Genomic DNA, 18,149 nt, shown 5'->3' with positions numbered 1-18,149 from the left:
ACCAGACCAGAACCATGGTATTTGACATTTAAAATAGATAAAAAATGTGTATTATCCCATCTTCGCTATATTTTCAACAACTCCCTTTTTACATGTTTGCCATGGATCATGGACTTGGGAATAAGATTGGGTCTGAATCCCTCCTTTGCCCTTCCTAGGCTTGTGACTCATGGGAAAGTTGCTTAACTTTTCAGTGCCTCAGTTTTCTCATCTGAAAAATGAAGGCTGTTGTAGAAATCCAGTGAGGCAATGCTAAACACAGATCGTTGGACAGAACAAGGTAATCACTTCCTCTTCAAACTGTAAGGAGCCCTGGTGCCGCAGTGGTTAAGAGCTTGGCTGCTAACCAAAGGGCTGGCAGTTTGAATCCACCAGCTGCTCTCTGGAAACCCTTTGGAGCAGTCCTACTCTGTCCTATAGGGTTGCTCTAAGTTGGAATCAACCCGAAGGCAATGGAAGGGCTTTTTCAAACAATAAACATGCTTTAAATCTCTCAAACCTTACAATCACATACATGTGGCGACACACACACCAACAAACAAACCTGCTAGTTACTTGCTGTCTGCTGGTTTTTTATCCCTAGTTACTATTTGCCACTTACTACGATTGTCTCTACTTCTTTTCCTACCAGAATCTTATACTCATCACCTCCAATTCCACCGTTTACAATGTGGCCTCCCCCCGCCCCCTCCCCGGCTCAGGCCACCACCCATCTGGCAGTTGAAATATCTAGAGAACACCTGTAGGTCTTTAAACTTTAACTCCTTCTTTCTGGAAACAGCTGAACTTTTGATTCCGCCTGTTCAGCCTCTCCAGCTATTCCTTCTCAGTCTCCATGCCTCTTCTGCCTTCCCTTTAAATTTCTCTTAATCCCTTAAGAAGTTAAGACAATTTCACACTGGATTGTTGTCAATTTCTGGATTATATCATCTGCTCCCATAAATTGGCCTAGGTATTTCCCCAAAACTCTGATCTAGATATCTAACAACCTAAATGACACCCACGTGGATACCCACAGGCATTCAAACTACACGACTGGAACTAATTCACCCTCTCTGATCCACCACAAACTGGCTTTCTTTCCTGTATTGCCAGTTGCCACAGCAGATCTCTTAGGAGTCATTATAGATTCTGCTTTCTGTCTGACTCCCCCACATCAATGTTACTTTGTAATGAGAATATAACATAACTGTTTGTTTTCACTACAAAGAAAGCTCCTCCAGGAAGAAAATGTACCTATCATCTTAGTATCCTCACAATCTAACACCAGGGCTCAAATATACTAAATATTCAAATAGATGATCTCTAAAGGAATGAAATGGAATAAAAAATATACTAGAAAGCAGACTGCTGCAAATTAACCTAAGTTTAATGGTTTGAAAATAGCAAACAAAACTGTTAAGGAAAAAAAATGTCACCTTCTTAAAAAAAAAAAGGTAGCTTTAGATGACTATTCTTTACCAATTTATTTGACATTTAAAAAAAAAAAAAAAAAGGCTTACAATTTATTTTGAATTGACCAGGAAAAAATCAGTTCAGATATATAAGATACTTGATATGTATATCACAAACTAAAGCTAGATTTGGTTTTAGCAACGTTCCACGTTGCAAAGTACAGTTTACTAGTTGATGGTTTTGTTTGTTTGTTAAATCAGGTTTCTCTATTATCTGAAGGCATATGGGATATAGAATAACTTTATTCATTTGGTAAATTTTTATTAAAAAGTAAGATGAGATGGTCTTTACTGATCAAGAAGCACGGCCTTGCGAACAGCACAAGTACTTTCTTCCGCAAACAGTAATCCCAGGGCAGAAAAAGCCTGATGCAGCATCGTCACTCTTGTGTAGCCGAAAGCAGAGAACACAGTGCAGGGCACCCTTTAAAACGAAGGCACTGACATGCTTCAGATATTCATCCAGGAAACTGAAGATCCTGTGTCTGAAGCCTTTCTTTTTTTTTTTTTTTTCTTAAATGTGTGTTTCACTTACCTGTTTGGTTTCCCTAAAAGTGATGAATTCCCACTATATGGCTATTTGACCTCCAGCTATACTCTAAGGGCCTCAAAACTTCTAAAATTCACTCAAGTCCCCCAAGCTGAGGAAGTTACTGAGAGCCCGGAAGACTTTTGTTATGCCTTCCCTGTTTCATCATCCCTAAACCAAGGCTTTGAAAAGTGGGCACAGCACCCGGAACTCTCTGAAAGAGATGATGAAAACGTGATTTTGTAACATTTTACATTAAAGAGTATAATTATTTTTCTTACTCTTAAGCCTCAGAATGAGCTTTGTAGGAACCAACCTGATTGCCACTTGCCTGCCTAAAATCCTTTCATGATGTCCTCAGAATAAAGTTCAAACTCATTGGCATGGTTTATAACACCCTCAGGACCAGGTAGGTGCAAGGCATTCCTTCCTCTGCTCCATCTTCCCCCTCCCTTTTTCCACTCACCACTCGGAGCCAGTCCCATCCCCTCTCTTTTTAAAGGATCTGGGCATCTATTGATTCTGACCAGAAGATCTTCTCCCATGCTGTAACTGCCACTCACCCTCTCAGACTCTTCTCAGAGGAGCCTTCCCAATAGCACCAAGAGCTTACCTCAGCCCCTTCCCCACTAACCGCGACAATGTGGTTGCTTGTCTATCTCCTGAACTAGATAGACAGTGAGCTTCCTCAGGAAAGTGACCTTTCCTTCCTCATTTTTGGAGATCCAAAGCCTCGCAAAGAGTATAACCGGCGAGGTCCACGTGTATAGTTGCTGTTTATGTTGCTGAAAAACGGGTATGGCCACTGAATTGGTCACTGGTCTTGCAAAATTCTATCATGAGCTCTCCGGCATCAGTTCTATCGCCAAAGCCACATTTTCCAACTACTGATCCTTCTTGTTTGTTTCCAACTTTCGCATTCCAATTGCCAGTAATTATCAATGCATCCTGATTACATGTTTGATCAATTTCAGACTTCAGAAGTTGGTAAAAATCTTCAATTTCTTCATCTTTGGCATTAGTGGTTGGTGAGTAAATAGTCGTATTAACTGCTCTTCCTTGTACATGTATGGATATTATCCTATCACTGACAGCATTGTACTTCAGGGTAAATCCTGAAATGTTCTTTTTGACAATGGATGCAACACCATTTCTCTTCAATTTGTTATTCCAGACACAGTAGGTCATATGATTGTCCAATTCCAAATGGCCAATGCCAGTCAGTCCATTTCAGCTCACTCATGCCTAGGATATCGATGTTTATGTGTTCCATTTCATTTTTGATGATTTCCAATTTTCCTAGATTCATGCTTCGTACATTCCACATTTCGATTATTAATGAATGTTTGCAGCTGTTTCTTCTCATTTTGAGTCATGCCACATCAGCAAATGAAGGTCCTAAAGGCTTCATTCTATCCATGTCATTAAGGTCAACTCTACTTTGAGGAAGCAGCTCTTCCCTAGTCATCTTTTGAGTGCCTTCCAAACTGGGGGGGCTCATCTTCCAGCACTGTATCAGACAATGTCCCGCTGCTATTCATAAGGCTTTCAATGGCCAATATTTTAAAAAGAGATCGCCAGGTCCTTCTTCCTGGTCTTAGTCTGGAAGCTCTGCTGAAACCTGTCCGCCATGGGTGACCCTGCTGGTATGTGAAATATCAGTGCCATAGCTTCCAGCATCACAGCTACATGTGAGACACCATAGTACAACAAAGGGTCCATGGTAATACATTAAGCTTAGGTGTTTAGAGTATCTATTTATGAGCTTTAATTACCAAGAACTATTCAAAAAACTCATCTGTACTGCAAAGTACAGCAGCTGATTTCTATAACTGAGGGTATAAACAAGACTAGAATGTTATTCATTTATTGTAGACTCTTACAAACTAGACAATCACAGAAACTATTTGTATTGGGATTTTAACTAGTTATTTGGTTATCCTGTGCTTTGAAAACTAATCAAGGCCATACTCAATAGAATTATATTTGCATATTATGAGTTTTGGTCAATAAGAGACCCTGGAATAATAGACTGTCATTTATTAGATGTCATAAAATTTGAAATTAAAAGAGGCTCATAACAATGCTATGAACGATGGCAAGAATTTCATGACCAAGTAAGACATCTGTTTCACAATTAAAATTTTTAAGGATAAACTCTGCTACAATATTGGGATTTAGGTTTTAAAATGTGTTTTTGTTGAAGAGTTGTAATTTTCTAAAGTGGAAAAAGCTAGACCTGCAACATTACTTTCCCATGCCTCTCTTTTATCATATTTATTTAAAAAAAAATGGAATTGTACTAAAGAAAAGCAAAATCCTGTTTTCATTACTATGATTTTGGTAACCTCTTTATCACTATGCTAAACCTATTCTCTTTGATTTCTCCAAAAATGATGTGTATATTTCATTCTGGGTGCTCTTTCTCAGCTCATTTTGTTTCTTAGTAAATATGCCCAATAAATAATCTGGTCGATGACTGAATGCAATCTCCAGACATAACCAAGTCCTATCTACTTTGTTCTGTTCTACCGTAGAGTCACTTCAGATTGGTTTAGAGAACTAGAACAATTAATCTCTCATATACTAGACTACACGGTGCTTTTATTATGCACATAGGAGGTACAATTATACAAAAATGTAATACCCATGATACACATTTTTTTATGATACACAGTATTATAGATGCCATATTATGATACAGACTTACTCATGTGTTTTCTAATAATACGGCATACATGAGCTCGTTCTGAGCTAAATGGTACTAAATGAAGTGAGTGTATCATTATGATCTTAAAATTTTTCTAACATATAAGTAGGGGTTTTTTCTGATGCTGTATTATGCTTACCATGTGGTATCAATAACTATGAGCTATACCAAGAATTTTCAAGCTGTGTTCTGCAGAGCCCAAGGGAAGAAGGAGTGGGTGGGGGAGCAAAGCAGGTCACACTTACAGCTCTGCACCTTTCCCCAAACAGACCACTTCCATCCTCACTTATGTGGGACTTCATGAGATAAAACAGTTAAGCTTTGGCTTAAAAAGTAGTGATCTGCCACTAACATGCTTTCATTACAGGAAAATAAGGAAAGCACCAGTTTAGCATTAAAATAGACATTTCAATATTTCAAAGAGCTCATGACACTTGTATCATAACCCTTCAGCACTCCATGAGCTCAATTACAAATCTCTACACGTCCACATATACTTCTGTATGTTGTATGGAAAACAGAAACTGACTAATAATGTCTAAGACAGATCTGAAGACAAGTGAAGGCCAAAAGAAACAGAAGAAAAAAAAATATTCAAGTAAAAAGCCTACGACATTCACATTTTTCTAAGAGAACTGCCCATGCCTCTTCGGCTGTCTTGGTGGCCGTGGGTGCCTGCACAGGACTGTCTTCCCGTAAGGGCACAGGGAGGGTAACAAGTACCTGGGGCAATCTCTATGCTGCGCCCCCTCCATTTCAAGATTAACAGATGTTGATAGTGGCCACGCATCATCAGAAATGTCATCCCCCTACTTGTCCAGCTGTCTCAGTCAGGCGTCTTTCATATTTGTGGCGCCTCTGAATACCATTCTGTGCCTCATCAGGTGCCCCCTTGGGACTGCACTTGGGAGCCAGTGCCCACCTCTGCCTCCCCCCAACCCCCATCCCCTCCACACCTCTTTCTAGCAGTTTGGACCAAAGGTGGGTGCCTGACCCAACAGCAGCCAATCTGTGGCTTGGCCTACAATCAATCACGTAGCCTGGTATGAAAAGACAAATTGGACTAATCAAATTCTCTCCTAGCAATCTGAAGTGAGCAAATAATGAATAAGGCAATCAGCAGCAGGAGCCAAAGATGCAAGAGCCACAGAAAGGAGCCATGAGGCAGAGCCGAGGCCACAGAGGGGCACTGCAGGCCAAAGCTCTTGTGCAGCAGAAGCCATTAAAAGTAGAGGTTTACAGAGCAAAAGAAAGCAGAGAAAAGGGAAGGAATGTGCAGTCTGGTAGTGAGAGAACCAAGCAGATACAAGACTTGCCACGAGACGGAAATGCAGAGACAGAGAGAGCAGGACTTGGAAAGAGTCCCCAGAAGGGCCTCAGATCCCGAGAGCTCTTTAGTTTCGGCACTGGTATGTCCTTACTCAAAATAAAACAAATTCCTTTTTCTTAAGACACTCTGGGCGAGTCTCAAGCTCTGTTTGCCAGAACTGGAATGTAATTAGAACTAGTATTAATGATCCAAGCCCAGGTTAATGAGAAATTTATACAACCGTGACATGTTTGTAAAAGGCTATACCCAGCACATGAGACTTATAGAACGTGCTGAAACCTGCTGCGGCAAGGCTCACGCATCACACAGGCAGCCCACTAACTTATTTGGTTCTCAAGATTAAGTCACACTAACAGCATGCTGCAACTCAGTGAGTTGTCTGCGTTTTAACCACTCACACCATAAAATTTTAAAACTTGGGTCTATATTACCAATTTGGCTTAAAAGTATCTTTTCCACTGAGTTCTTCAAGACAATGCTGCTTTAGAATTTAATGTTACTTATGAAAGCCAGTAGGAAAGAACAGACTAGAAGCACTTATTTATTTACATAAAAGAATAGACTAGAAGCACTTTTTTACACCCCAGCATAGGCGGAATAATTCTTAAGACGTTGTTATACTGATAGAATGGAAAGATTATACAGGCAACCTCTGTGTTCGTAAATAATTATATCAAGTACATTGATAATTTTAAGTCTGATTTGATATTCTATATTCTAGAGAAGAGGTTACAAAATACCAATTGAAAGGCAGTATCTAGCTTGCAGAAGTGTTTGGTTTGGTTTGTATTTTATTTTTAAATAATTAAATTAGCTCATAAACCCATGGCTGTTAAGTCAATTCCGCAACCCTGTAGGACAGAGTAGAACTGCCCCATAGGGCTTTCAAGGAGTGGCCGGTGGATTCAAACTGCCGACCTTTGAGTTAGCAGCTGTAGTTTGCCATAGCTCTCAATCACTGTGCCACCAGGGCAAATTAGCTCATAGAGCTTAAAAATCAAAGGATAATAAATACAAAATCCAAATTGCTGGCTACTCTTGAAACATCGGACGATTTGCCTATACAGGCCCAAGTATTCACAAGTCAAAAAAGGACTGGAGCCCAGTAGTAGGTGCTCCATTTAGCTGGGTCAAGTTGTCCTAATTCTCTCCTGTTGCCTGTCAATCCCTGTGGGTATTTTAGTTTGTAACCTCTGCTCTAGAGACAGGAGAGCTAAATCTCACCTGGACATCAATATACACCACGATAATTATTAATCTATAAATAGCAGTATTGCTTTATTTCAAAAAGTTGGTAACTAAGGCAACAGGAAATACTTTAGAATTTCTAGTTCCATTTCCATTTTGGACTTTGTAACAGTTCAATGCAGATCTTAACGGGCAACCCGCATCCTTTCTCTGCACCATGCTCTCCTTACCTTTTCTGTCTGGCTTGAGGTTTCTATCCACGGGGGGTGGTTCACAGTCTGCCACAGGCACTGGCCTTCTGGGAGGGGTCTTTGGGCTGGACCTGAAGCCCATATGAGCCGGAGGAGGAACTTGCATTCCAAATGAAGAAAAATCAAATGTCCCTGGTGTCATTGGCACATAATTTGCTTCCTGAATTGGTTCCGTAAAACCGGTGGAATGTTGCCGTGGTGGAGAGTTGGGATTCATAGGAACATAATTTTCATTCAGTTCTTCACTTGATACGCTTCCCACTGTCAACACATTTTTGATTTTCTAAAACACACATACATTTCTTTTAATAAACAAAAACTACTGTCAAACGGGCAAACACAATCGTAAGTCAAGCCTATTCATCTGGATATGAGGGTACTGCTACTTCGTGATCTCCTTTAGTCTCAGGGCACTAAGTGCAGGTTCTGACAATAAGATATGTTCTAGGACGCCAAGGTCAATTATACTTACAAAGTGGTTGTGGAAGCCTTCAAGTGAGCTAGATCTATCACTTGGAAATGTTCGTGGAATATCATAGCAGTCTTGAGAGCTAGCATCTAAAATAAAGAACAAACTGTCAACATTTCTTCCCATCTTGGCCAGCTCTCACGGTGATTAGGAATGATCTTTCTTTCTCTCTCTCCCCACACACGCACATGCTCTCTTTTTCACTCACCCACATGCACAGATTTTAAAAAGTATGATCACACATTATGGGATAATAATAATTTGAATTAGTAAATTAAACCACTAGAAAATGCAGATACTCATAGGCCAGCCGATACCACTATCTGATTATAACAGTGAGTGAATGTCTAGGCCTGGGATGAGATAGGATTATCTGAAGATAGAAAAGATAAATGCCTCTACTTTCTCATTTTTCTATCACCTTGAGAATAAGTGATATTTCCCTTCTAATCAGGTCTTTCACTTGCTTCGAGAAGGGAGTTAGAAAATGGTATTGAACCGTTAAATAAGTACCAGTAATAAGTACTATTTGTGATGTCTTAAATCTTTATGTCCTTTTAGGCAGCTGGATAACCCTGCTGCAAAACACATAAATTTTAGTGGACAGTTTTTAGGGTAGGCACCTATATTTAAAACTTTGGCTTTGTATTTTTAGGAATTTAAGAATCTCAGAGAATAGCCCAGACCCAACTTTCTCCTCTCAAAGCATGTAACTTTTGGCGGCAGGTTCTAGGAAATGGTATAGGAAAAGTATACTCAACTAGCAAAAATTGACGTTGTTAGGGATAACAGAGAAAAGAGATGCAGTGCTGAAAAAATTTCAAAACAAACAAACCAACTGCATAATGGCTTGGCTGGAACTGAACATCACCTGCTAGACTCAAGGTGAAAATTGGTTTTATAGGAAGGAAACAGAACTCAAGAGATGTGTCAGAGAAGTGCCCATAATGACACACAAATACAGGAAAGGGAGTGACCCGGAGAGGCTTCATGGCTGGTCCACTTCCTGTTCTTCTGCCCCATCAGGGACCTACCCACCCAGGAAATATAGAAAGCGGGAGATAGGAAGGAGGCAGGAAGGCATTATGAAAGCCATACTTCTTCAGAGATGAAAAACCCTAACTCTCCCTTCCAGCAGAGCATGCACACACACGCCCTCTCTTCCAGAAAATCTACTGAAACTGGTATTCCGGCTACAGAGCTGGGAAGGAGGAGCGAGGAAAGGGCTGTCATCTCACCCCATACTATACTTAAAAGAACAAAAATTCAGAAAAACAGGTTTTCTATCATTAACTCTATATAGGAGAAGCCAACTAGAGCTGACCTTTTCGTAATTTGTTCAAATCCACAGTGGAAATGGTATTGCTACGTGACGGGGGCATCCCTGCTGTCGGGATACAGTAACTACTGTCAGTGTCTGAGGCCGTGCGTGTGATACTGCACGTTTCCACAGGAGATCGGTCATGAGCTGGATGTGGTTTCGGTGGCCGAGGTGGAGGAATATCTGGAATAGTCTCTAGCTTGGACGTCTGTCCCAAGGTTCCTTCTGGAAATGTTCGTGGAATCTGGTAAGTGTTACCAGGTGTTGAAGGAATGTCGTAACTGATAGATACGTGCCGCATTTGAGTCTCTACACTCGACGTCCCAGCTGGGGTATTAAAAACATAGAGTTCTCCATCTGCTTCGGTACTTGATGGAGACACCTTTGGTAAAACATCATGGGAGTAACTCCTGGGCAGGTTATAAAGGCTGGAGTCTACAGAAACAGATGCAGCACGTGACGATGGGGAGTCATACATCATTTGCTGCTGAAAAAAGCCATTCACTCCGTGTTTGCTCTGGGAAGAAGCAGGGTTTTTATGAGAAGGGACGTTATCGTTGCAGTCTGTTTCCGAAGAGGTGGATTTTGCAGAGTCGGCATGTGTTCTAAATCAAGATTGTTAGCGACAGAATAAAACGTTAGTATGATGAAGACATAAGACTACATTTCAACAAATATATTTATACATGAACGATCAACATATATGGCTTTTTTTTTTTTCTGTATGATCCGTAAGAATTTAAAGCACAAAGGTTTCTTTAGTTTTTATGATTGTACACCAGGCAACAAAACCACCACCACAAAACTCCCAACAGCATTCTCCCCGATTCCTGTCTTGCATCTGCCCACAACCCCCAACTCCACCTATTAAATCCACACATAAAACCGCAACCCCTGAAGCACTGGAATTAGATATAAAATTGTGAGAAAGGGAAATGATTAAGGCATAGACACAAGGATAAGCTTTTCCTCTGAACACCATGCAGAAACGTAGCGCCAGTACAATTTTATAAGTGTGACTGCTTGCCCTTTAACCCACCTGTAGCAAACTCATTGATCTGTAAAACTAAACAATCACATGGTATTGAATCAATTCAGTGTGACCTACATGGAGGGGCAGACTTAATAAGTTCTATATATCTTCCTTTCTACTCATTTTCTTTAACACACATTCAGCCTATATGATGAAGGGCATCAAAATACAAGACACAGATTTAACCAGTTCCAGACAGTAACCTTGAGAAATCTTCCTGAAAAATAGTTTATACTTTGAGTACATCTGCAATCTGGGCAAGCGCCAGGATGAAACCATTGGTACCAGCAACTCACTTCTTTCATGCTAAACAAGTCGCCTGAACTATCTATGCATGCTGTTCGCAGTCCTGTAGGAATTTAAACTTAATATTTCTCTAAATAACTTGATTTATTAGTAACATCTGGTGCTGCGTGTTGCATTTCTTCATTCAACGCTCCCTCTGTGGTATCAGAGAACCCATACTGTGCTATCCTGATTGCGTTTCTTCCTCGTGATTATTCCCTTGTCTCATTACTGGCTCCCTTTTCTCTCTCCACCTGGAAATGGCAAACTGAGTTCAGTCCCCAAATCCTTTATTACACATGCCATGACTTCACTTTCCACTGAATGTTCACAATTCCCATCTTGGTACCAAACTCTTGCCTTCCAGATCTTCAAACTGCTTAAAGGACATTTCTACCTGGCTCCATGTGCCTCAAACCAAATTCACCTTACTTCTCAAATGGATTCCCCTTCCTGACTTCCATTAAAAAAAAAGTCTTTACCCAGATCTTCTAGGCTCAAAACCCAGCCAACTTCTCTTTGATGCCCACTGTTGCTCGGGTACGTAGTCCTTCTTCCTGTCTACCTCTTGGTTCCCCTGCCCTATTCCTACTGTCACCACCCCAAGTTCAGGCCCGCATCTCTGATGATATCTACATTACTGAGCTCTCCTAACTGAACTTCTTTCTCTAGTCCTAACTGGACTTCATCAAATCAATTTCACTGGGACCGTGCTGTTATAAGATCAATATTTTCAAAACACAGTTTTCACATCACTCATTTACTCAGAGAAAAACCTATTAAGGACTTACAGGCTGTGGGAAGGACATGAAGGCCACAAACTACTCCACCTGGCCTTGAGGCTACTAATAACCTTGCTCCAACTTCAGTGCTCTATCCTATTTCCTACTACTCACCAAATCAGACCCTTTACTCCTTGTCATCCAGGCCCTCTCTGTCATCTACCTCCCATCATGCGCATTCTCACCTCCCCTTTCTCTCACCAATTAGGTGTAATTCAAATCCTACTACTCCTGTGAAGCTTTCTAAATCTGAAAAACACTTGCACTGTCCCATCTTGGGATTTCTAAAGCACCAAGGCATATTTAAAAATTTGCACTTCAATTAATTCAAACATGCGAGTTAAGGGTAGCTAGAGGTACAATGAGTAATAAAGTTTCTTGCCCTTGAATAGCTGATAATTTAGTGGCAAATACACAAAAAATATCAAGCTATTTACAATACTATGATCGAGATACGGAGGCATGACCAGGATGCTATGGCAATCCAGATGGACATTTATTCCATCCTGGGAGGTTGCAGAATGCTTCCCAAAGGAGCGTATGTCTGAGCTGAGTTTTGCAGGATGAATAAGAGTTTGCAAAAGAACTTCCATATACTGAATTGTTCTATAAATACTTAATGCTTGTAGGTTTTGCCTTCTTAACTAACTTTGCTTATACGCTCTGAAGGCAACTTTATCTGAAAGGCTGTATCTAATATAATTAGCTTAGACCTCCATAAAACGAAAAAAATCCATCACCATCAAATTGATGCCCATACTGACCCTATAGGATAGAGTAGAACTGCCCCATAGAGTTTCCAAGGAGCGCTTGGTGGACTTGAACTGCCGACCTTTTAGTTAGCAGCTGAGTTTTTAACCACTGTGCCACCAGGGCTACACCTAGCAAAATGGTGGGCACATCAAAAACCAAAAAACCAAACCCGCTGCCGTGGGACTGATTCTGACTCATATCAACCCCACAGAGGGTACTGCATAGGTATTTGTTATTCAGTGGTTGCTTCTGCAAAATATAGATTCAAAATCTAGCTGGGCAATGATTTTTAGGATAATTTCTTAATTATGCTTAAGAAATTATTAATTTCTAAATTATAACAGGAAAGCTTTGATACCAGTAAAATCACTGAAAGAGAGTATATAAAAAGAAGAAAAGGTGCTGGAAAAAATGTCACTTAGCTGTTGGTTTTTAAAAAGCTGATATAAAAAAATGACTTCGAAGCTCCATAAAATAAAATCTTAGTTAGTAGCATAATATAGCTAAGAAAGTTGCAAGTGTGTAATTCCAAGTAACTCACAGCAAACAGGCAAAATCAAGTTAGAATTTGATATTATTGACTAATGCTGATTTATAAAATTACTTTTTGTCCTTACAGGCAAAATCCCATTACAACAAATACATATAAATCTTTTTCGGCATTTTTGTGGGTCTTTACAAATTCTACATATAACATTTTTGAACAAGTGCTTTGTCTGGTCCTAGCCCAGGTAACAGTCACTTTCTATATGAAAAACAATAATTTTTCTCATAGAAATATTTTATAACCTGTTTAAAAGCATCTTTTACATCTATTTTGCAATTCGCTCCCACTTTTATTCTGGAAATTAAGATAATGTGCCCAAATAACCAGCGAAGACCTGAAGTCACAGAATTCCTTGATTTCTCTATTTGTCACACAGCTGCTAATGGGAGAGACAGGTTTCCTGCTCCCTTTTCAAAGAGTGAAAGAATTGCTCTCCAACTCCCTCTGTCACCTCAAGCTCTCTATCTACTCAACACTGAGTGACAAGAATGATCCAATTAAAATCTCTGATACTTCAGAAGAGGAGGGGATGTGAGAACAGGGACGGAGATGACAAGGAAATGGAGGATTTGCGAAAGGCTTTATCACCCCTCCTGTCAGCACTGAACTCCATATACTTATTTTCACTTAATATTTTGTAAAGGTAAAGCTTGGGAGTTAAGCTCTGTTTCATTACTAGGTATGAAGACTGGAAATAGTCTTTTAGCAGTATCTTTAATTTATCAAATTTCATTACAACCCAATTTGTATATTCCACAGAAGTTGCTATATTGGGATTTTACCTGTATGATTAATTTCTCACACAGATCCAAAACAACCACGACACACTCACTGCAATGGAATCGTTTTGCTTTCAAAATCTTCTAGTAGTAGGTATTCCTCTCCTTCTTCAGAAACCAAAGATGACCCTTGGCTGGTTTACAATCACATAAGAAATGGAGCAAGATCACCATTTATAAATCAGTGAAATCTGTTAAGCAAGTAAGACTGTAAGTCTGTAACAAAGACTATGAAAGTATTGAAAGATCTCCAAAAGAGCTATGTCGATAAAATTGGTCTTTGTCCAAAGATGCAGACATTGGGTGTCTTCAGTAAAATCTCCTGAATATCAGAAACCATCAATGGAGCAATATAAACCCGAAAAATAAGCCTATATAGATGGCTTAAGGGTAAAAAACATAAAGATAGGATTCTTAAACTTAGACACACACACACACACACACAGAGCACGAGTTACCTCATGGGTTCAGGCTTCTTGCTTTGACAGTTGATTAGCAAGAGGTAGTCTTGAGGATCCTCCTGGATGCCAAGAGTTTCCAGGTGTGGTGGAAGGTTAATTAGCTGATATGGAGGAGGTAGAGTAGCAGAGGATGAATCCACGTGTGTGGACGGTGGTGCTGTATTTACAGGTAAAGGTAAATCAGCTGGTGCTTGTAAGGAAGGGCCAGGTGGCTTCACAGCATCTGCAACATCAAAGTTTAACTATCACCGTCTCTCACATTTCAAGAGCTTTTTTCTTTATCAAACAAAACTTTGAAAGTTTGAAGATGAACTGTTTAAACACACAAAAACCAGAATAAGCCACGGTAATGTCAGTTAAGACAAATACTACCTACATGGCGGCATTTACATAGGAAAGAACTGATCCGTGTCAAAGAGATCTGAAGAATAGGATCCTTTCTCCACTCCAGAGGCTCTAAAAAAAGCCATGGTTAGCATTGCCTGGATCGGTCTTTAGTTTTGAGGCTATTGGGAATGAAAATGTCCTATGTTCTTGGCAGATTTATTATTTTTTTTTTTCTATGATAATACAGTGCTTCCTAAGTCAAGCCAACCTTCCTAAAGAGACCCATTTTATTACATGGTATCTACAGCCCCATGGTGCTGTGGGTACCAGGGTCAGAGCTGCACTCTGTGTTTATTTTGCTGTTCATTCTTTTCTTTCTACTTATCAGTGGACTAGACAGAACTATTTCTAATTCTAAGACTGGTGAAAATAAAATCTACTCACGTTCAAGAAAAGAGTTTAAAGCATTATCACCTCCTTCCTCAACTCACAGCTTTTGCCACTTAGTGGATTTCTATAAACAACAACAACAACAAAAAACCAAACCCACTGCCGTCGAGTCAATTCCGACTCATCGTGGCCCTATAGGACAGAGTACAACTGTCCCATAGAGTTTCCAAGGAGTCCCTGGTGGATTTGAACCACCAACCTTTGGGTTGGCAGCTGTAGCTCTTCACCACTATGCCACCAGGATTTCTGGATTTCTATAATACCTCCATAAAAAGGGGAGCAGCAAGTAAAGAAGACATGTGAAAATAACTATATTCTGAGAAGACATGTGAAAATAACTAAATTGTATATACAGAAGCAATTTGAAAACCTAGAAATAAAATCCCACAGCAATCACTGACATAACTAAGTATAATTTTAAGGGCCCAGAAGAAAAATGCTGTTAATCTGGTTAGGCACACAAGGCTATAACTAATCTAAGAAAAGTAAATGCTTATACATGAATAGATCGTTTATTGTCTCTTCGTAATGTAAGAGAAAAGGTTGGGCTGAAACAGATTTTTCACAACAGAACATCACATAAAATATCCTAACAAGTGGTATGGGAGTATATATAGAATTCACCAAGGAGGGGCTAAATGCCTGTTCTGTCTTCTCTAGATACCATAGAATGAGTCTAAGTGCTTTTGATAATGTCTTTATGTATTCAACTTTAATATTCACGTATATACCACAACAAAGCTCATTTTATATCTCTTCCTCCTAGGCACAGAAACTCATATCCTAACCGTAAAGCTTAAACACTACCATTTTAGTATGGCTAAATGTATCAGGTTATCTCCAGCTGTAGGTCTAAACTGTGGTCTAAGCTCCAACTGAGGAGCCCTAGTGGCACAGTGGTTAAGAGCTACGGCTGCTAATTAAAAGGTCCACAGTTACAATCTACCGGCCACGCCTTGGAAACCCTATGGAGCAGTCGCTCGAGTCGGAATCAACTCAACAGCAACGGGTAGTACGTAGTAGTAATCTCCAACTATAGGTCGAAATATGCAGTCCAAGTGCATGAGGTGCGCTGGCTGGGAATTGAACCCAGGTCTCCCACAAGAAAGGCAAGAATTCTGCCACTGAACCATCAATGCCTTAAAGCACGTCCTCAATAAATATTATGCAAAAATCTATGGTTCTCAAAACAAAAACATATCAGAACTCCTATGTTTCACTATGTTTTACATGCAGTACATGATCATTAAATGTCCCATTCACCCAGCTGATACTCAATGAGCACTTTCTCTGTGTCAAAGTGGAAGAGGTTAAAAGGAAGGGGCACTGAGATGAGGGCTCCCAAATCTGCAAGACCCATTCAGCTGTGCATGGAGTTTGGAACTTGCTCCACAGCCCTACTGTTGTCGTTAGTTCCAGCCAGTCCATTCTGACTCACGGTGACTTGTGTGTTAGAGAGAATTACACCATATGGTTTTCCTGGCTGTAATCGTAATGGAAGCAGATTGCCAGGCCATTTCTTCCATGGTACTGCTGGATGACCCTTTTGTTTAGCAGGTAAGTGCAGACCGTTTGCTCTACCTACGGACCTTATGAGTCCTAACCAAACCAAACTCAAAACCAAACCCATTGCCATCAAGTTGATTCCAACTTATAGTGATCCTATAGGACAGAGTAGAACTGCCCCATAGGGTTTCCAAGGAGTGGCTGGTGGATTCAAACTGCCGACCTTTTGGTTAGCAGCAGAACACTTAACCACTGTGCCACCAGGGCTCCTATGCAGTAAAAGGCATGGTGAAATTGCATAACCCACTTTAAGTTTTAATTCTGACCAAAACAAAATAAAACACAACACTGGAAACGCTTCACTATATAAACAGTATGAATTCTAGTTCTCCACTGTAATTCCTAAAATAACTTTTCCAGGTGGTTATATTTCTAGATGCATGCTTCTTTTAGTATTTTTTTCTAAACTTCACGGCTATACACTGGATGAACTGAGTGGTTCATCTTAAGGGGAAAAAAACCCACACAGCCAGGCAATCACATTTGTCTGACCTTGTGTTATTAACGCAGTGGGGCGATCTCATTTTTAACTTTCCATTTCTCTCACCTGCAAATGACCAAAGTGTTTTACCCTCTTTATAACTGCAAGATCCTCTCAATTTTCTGCAAAGAGGCTTTGGATGCAAAGGTTCCTATTTTTTTTTTTTAAAGTATTTTGCTCACAATAAGTGACAACTTATACGTACTTCTAAGAGGCAAGAACTAGAGAAAAACTTTCATTATTTTCACTAACAAGCTCATGAAAGAAAAAACCTTTAAACAGCCATGAAAAGAGAGTCCAACCACTCCGAACAACACTGGCATACAAAGGACTGTAAGGTGGGGGGGTTCTCCCACTTTGGCTCAGGAAATACGTGATTTTCAAAGCTTTAGTCTCTGGGGCTATTTTATTCATATTAATTTGACTATATACTCGGCTCCACATATTTTAATATAAGCATTGCATTGTGTCAAATATTCTCTGATATAAAATTTCTGTTCAGAGTTAACCAAGTGCTCTGGAAAAAGACTTTTGTTCCACCTCTGCTCTAAGCATACAAGTAGCCAAGCAGATCACTTTGTGTTGTCTTGTTTGAGTTTCTCAATTATTGCTCTTTCTAAGTAATGCTGCCATTAAGTAATGTTGGCATCAAGTTTCTGAGAACAAAACAAAGGTTCAGGGTTTGCTTATGTGTATAAAATTATTTCCCATCTTTAGGCATGAAGAAAAGTGTAATTAACATTCATTAAAGGTCTAATTTTTTAAAAAAAGGTCTAATAAACAGCTGGAATTTACTTAGAAAGTTAATAACTACTGCTAAGGAAAGTCTTAGCGAACTTTCAGTGAGGAGTAGATTATCATGTAAGGTGATCATGTGAGAAGATACGTAAACAATAACTGGCCCACAACCCCTTAGCATACTACATAGTTTTATCCTGTTTGGGACCAAATGCTCTGTTGTTAGTGTCCCTCACAGAAGTTAGGGTTTGTAGGTAATGCCTCTAAATACTCAAAAAAATGATTTTTTTTTAAAACCAAATGAAATGAGAGCCTAAGCCCAGGGAAGCAGTTCTACTCTTCACTGGCAAGGTAGAACATTTCAGTGAGGGCAGTGGTGGTTCAGGGGTGGAACTCTCACCTTCCATATGGAAGACCCAGCTTCGATTCATGTAGCCACCACCCATCTGTCAGCGGAGGCTTGTGTGCTGCCTTGACACTGAATAGGTTTCAGTGACGTTTGTACTAAGATGGACTAGAAAGAAAGGCCTGGTGATGTACTTCCAAAAAGCAGCCAGTGAAAACCCTCTGGGTTACAAGGGTCCAATGTGCAACTGATCATGTTTTGTTCCTTTGTGCATAGGGTCGCCACGAGTCAGGGGCTGACGCAACAGCAGCTAACAGAATATTCAAAGTTGATGCGTTAGGAGCTCTGA

At 40.0% G+C, this 18,149-nt stretch overlaps 1 protein-coding gene across 2 annotated transcripts in view; it reads right to left on the bottom strand.

The window, feature by feature from the left end:
• GAB1 (GRB2 associated binding protein 1) overlaps positions 1-18,149 on the bottom strand; it is a 143,914-nt gene that overhangs the window by 22,799 nt on the left and 102,966 nt on the right. For both annotated transcript variants that reach the window (XM_003417503.4, XM_003417502.4), the window contains exons 3-6: positions 13,890-14,115; positions 9,256-9,857; positions 7,935-8,020; positions 7,442-7,745 (exon numbers count right to left, since the gene is read on the bottom strand). In XM_003417503.4, the coding sequence (XP_003417551.1) occupies positions 7,442-7,745; positions 7,935-8,020; positions 9,256-9,857; positions 13,890-14,115 (1,218 nt within the window). The remainder of the gene's footprint in view (positions 1-7,441; positions 7,746-7,934; positions 8,021-9,255; positions 9,858-13,889; positions 14,116-18,149) is intronic.

The sequence above is a fragment of the Loxodonta africana genome, chromosome 13, assembly GCF_030014295.1.
Source record: "Loxodonta africana isolate mLoxAfr1 chromosome 13, mLoxAfr1.hap2, whole genome shotgun sequence".
Lineage (NCBI taxonomy): Eukaryota > Metazoa > Chordata > Mammalia > Proboscidea > Elephantidae > Loxodonta > Loxodonta africana.
This window is presented reverse-complemented; position numbering and strand designations above follow the sequence as displayed.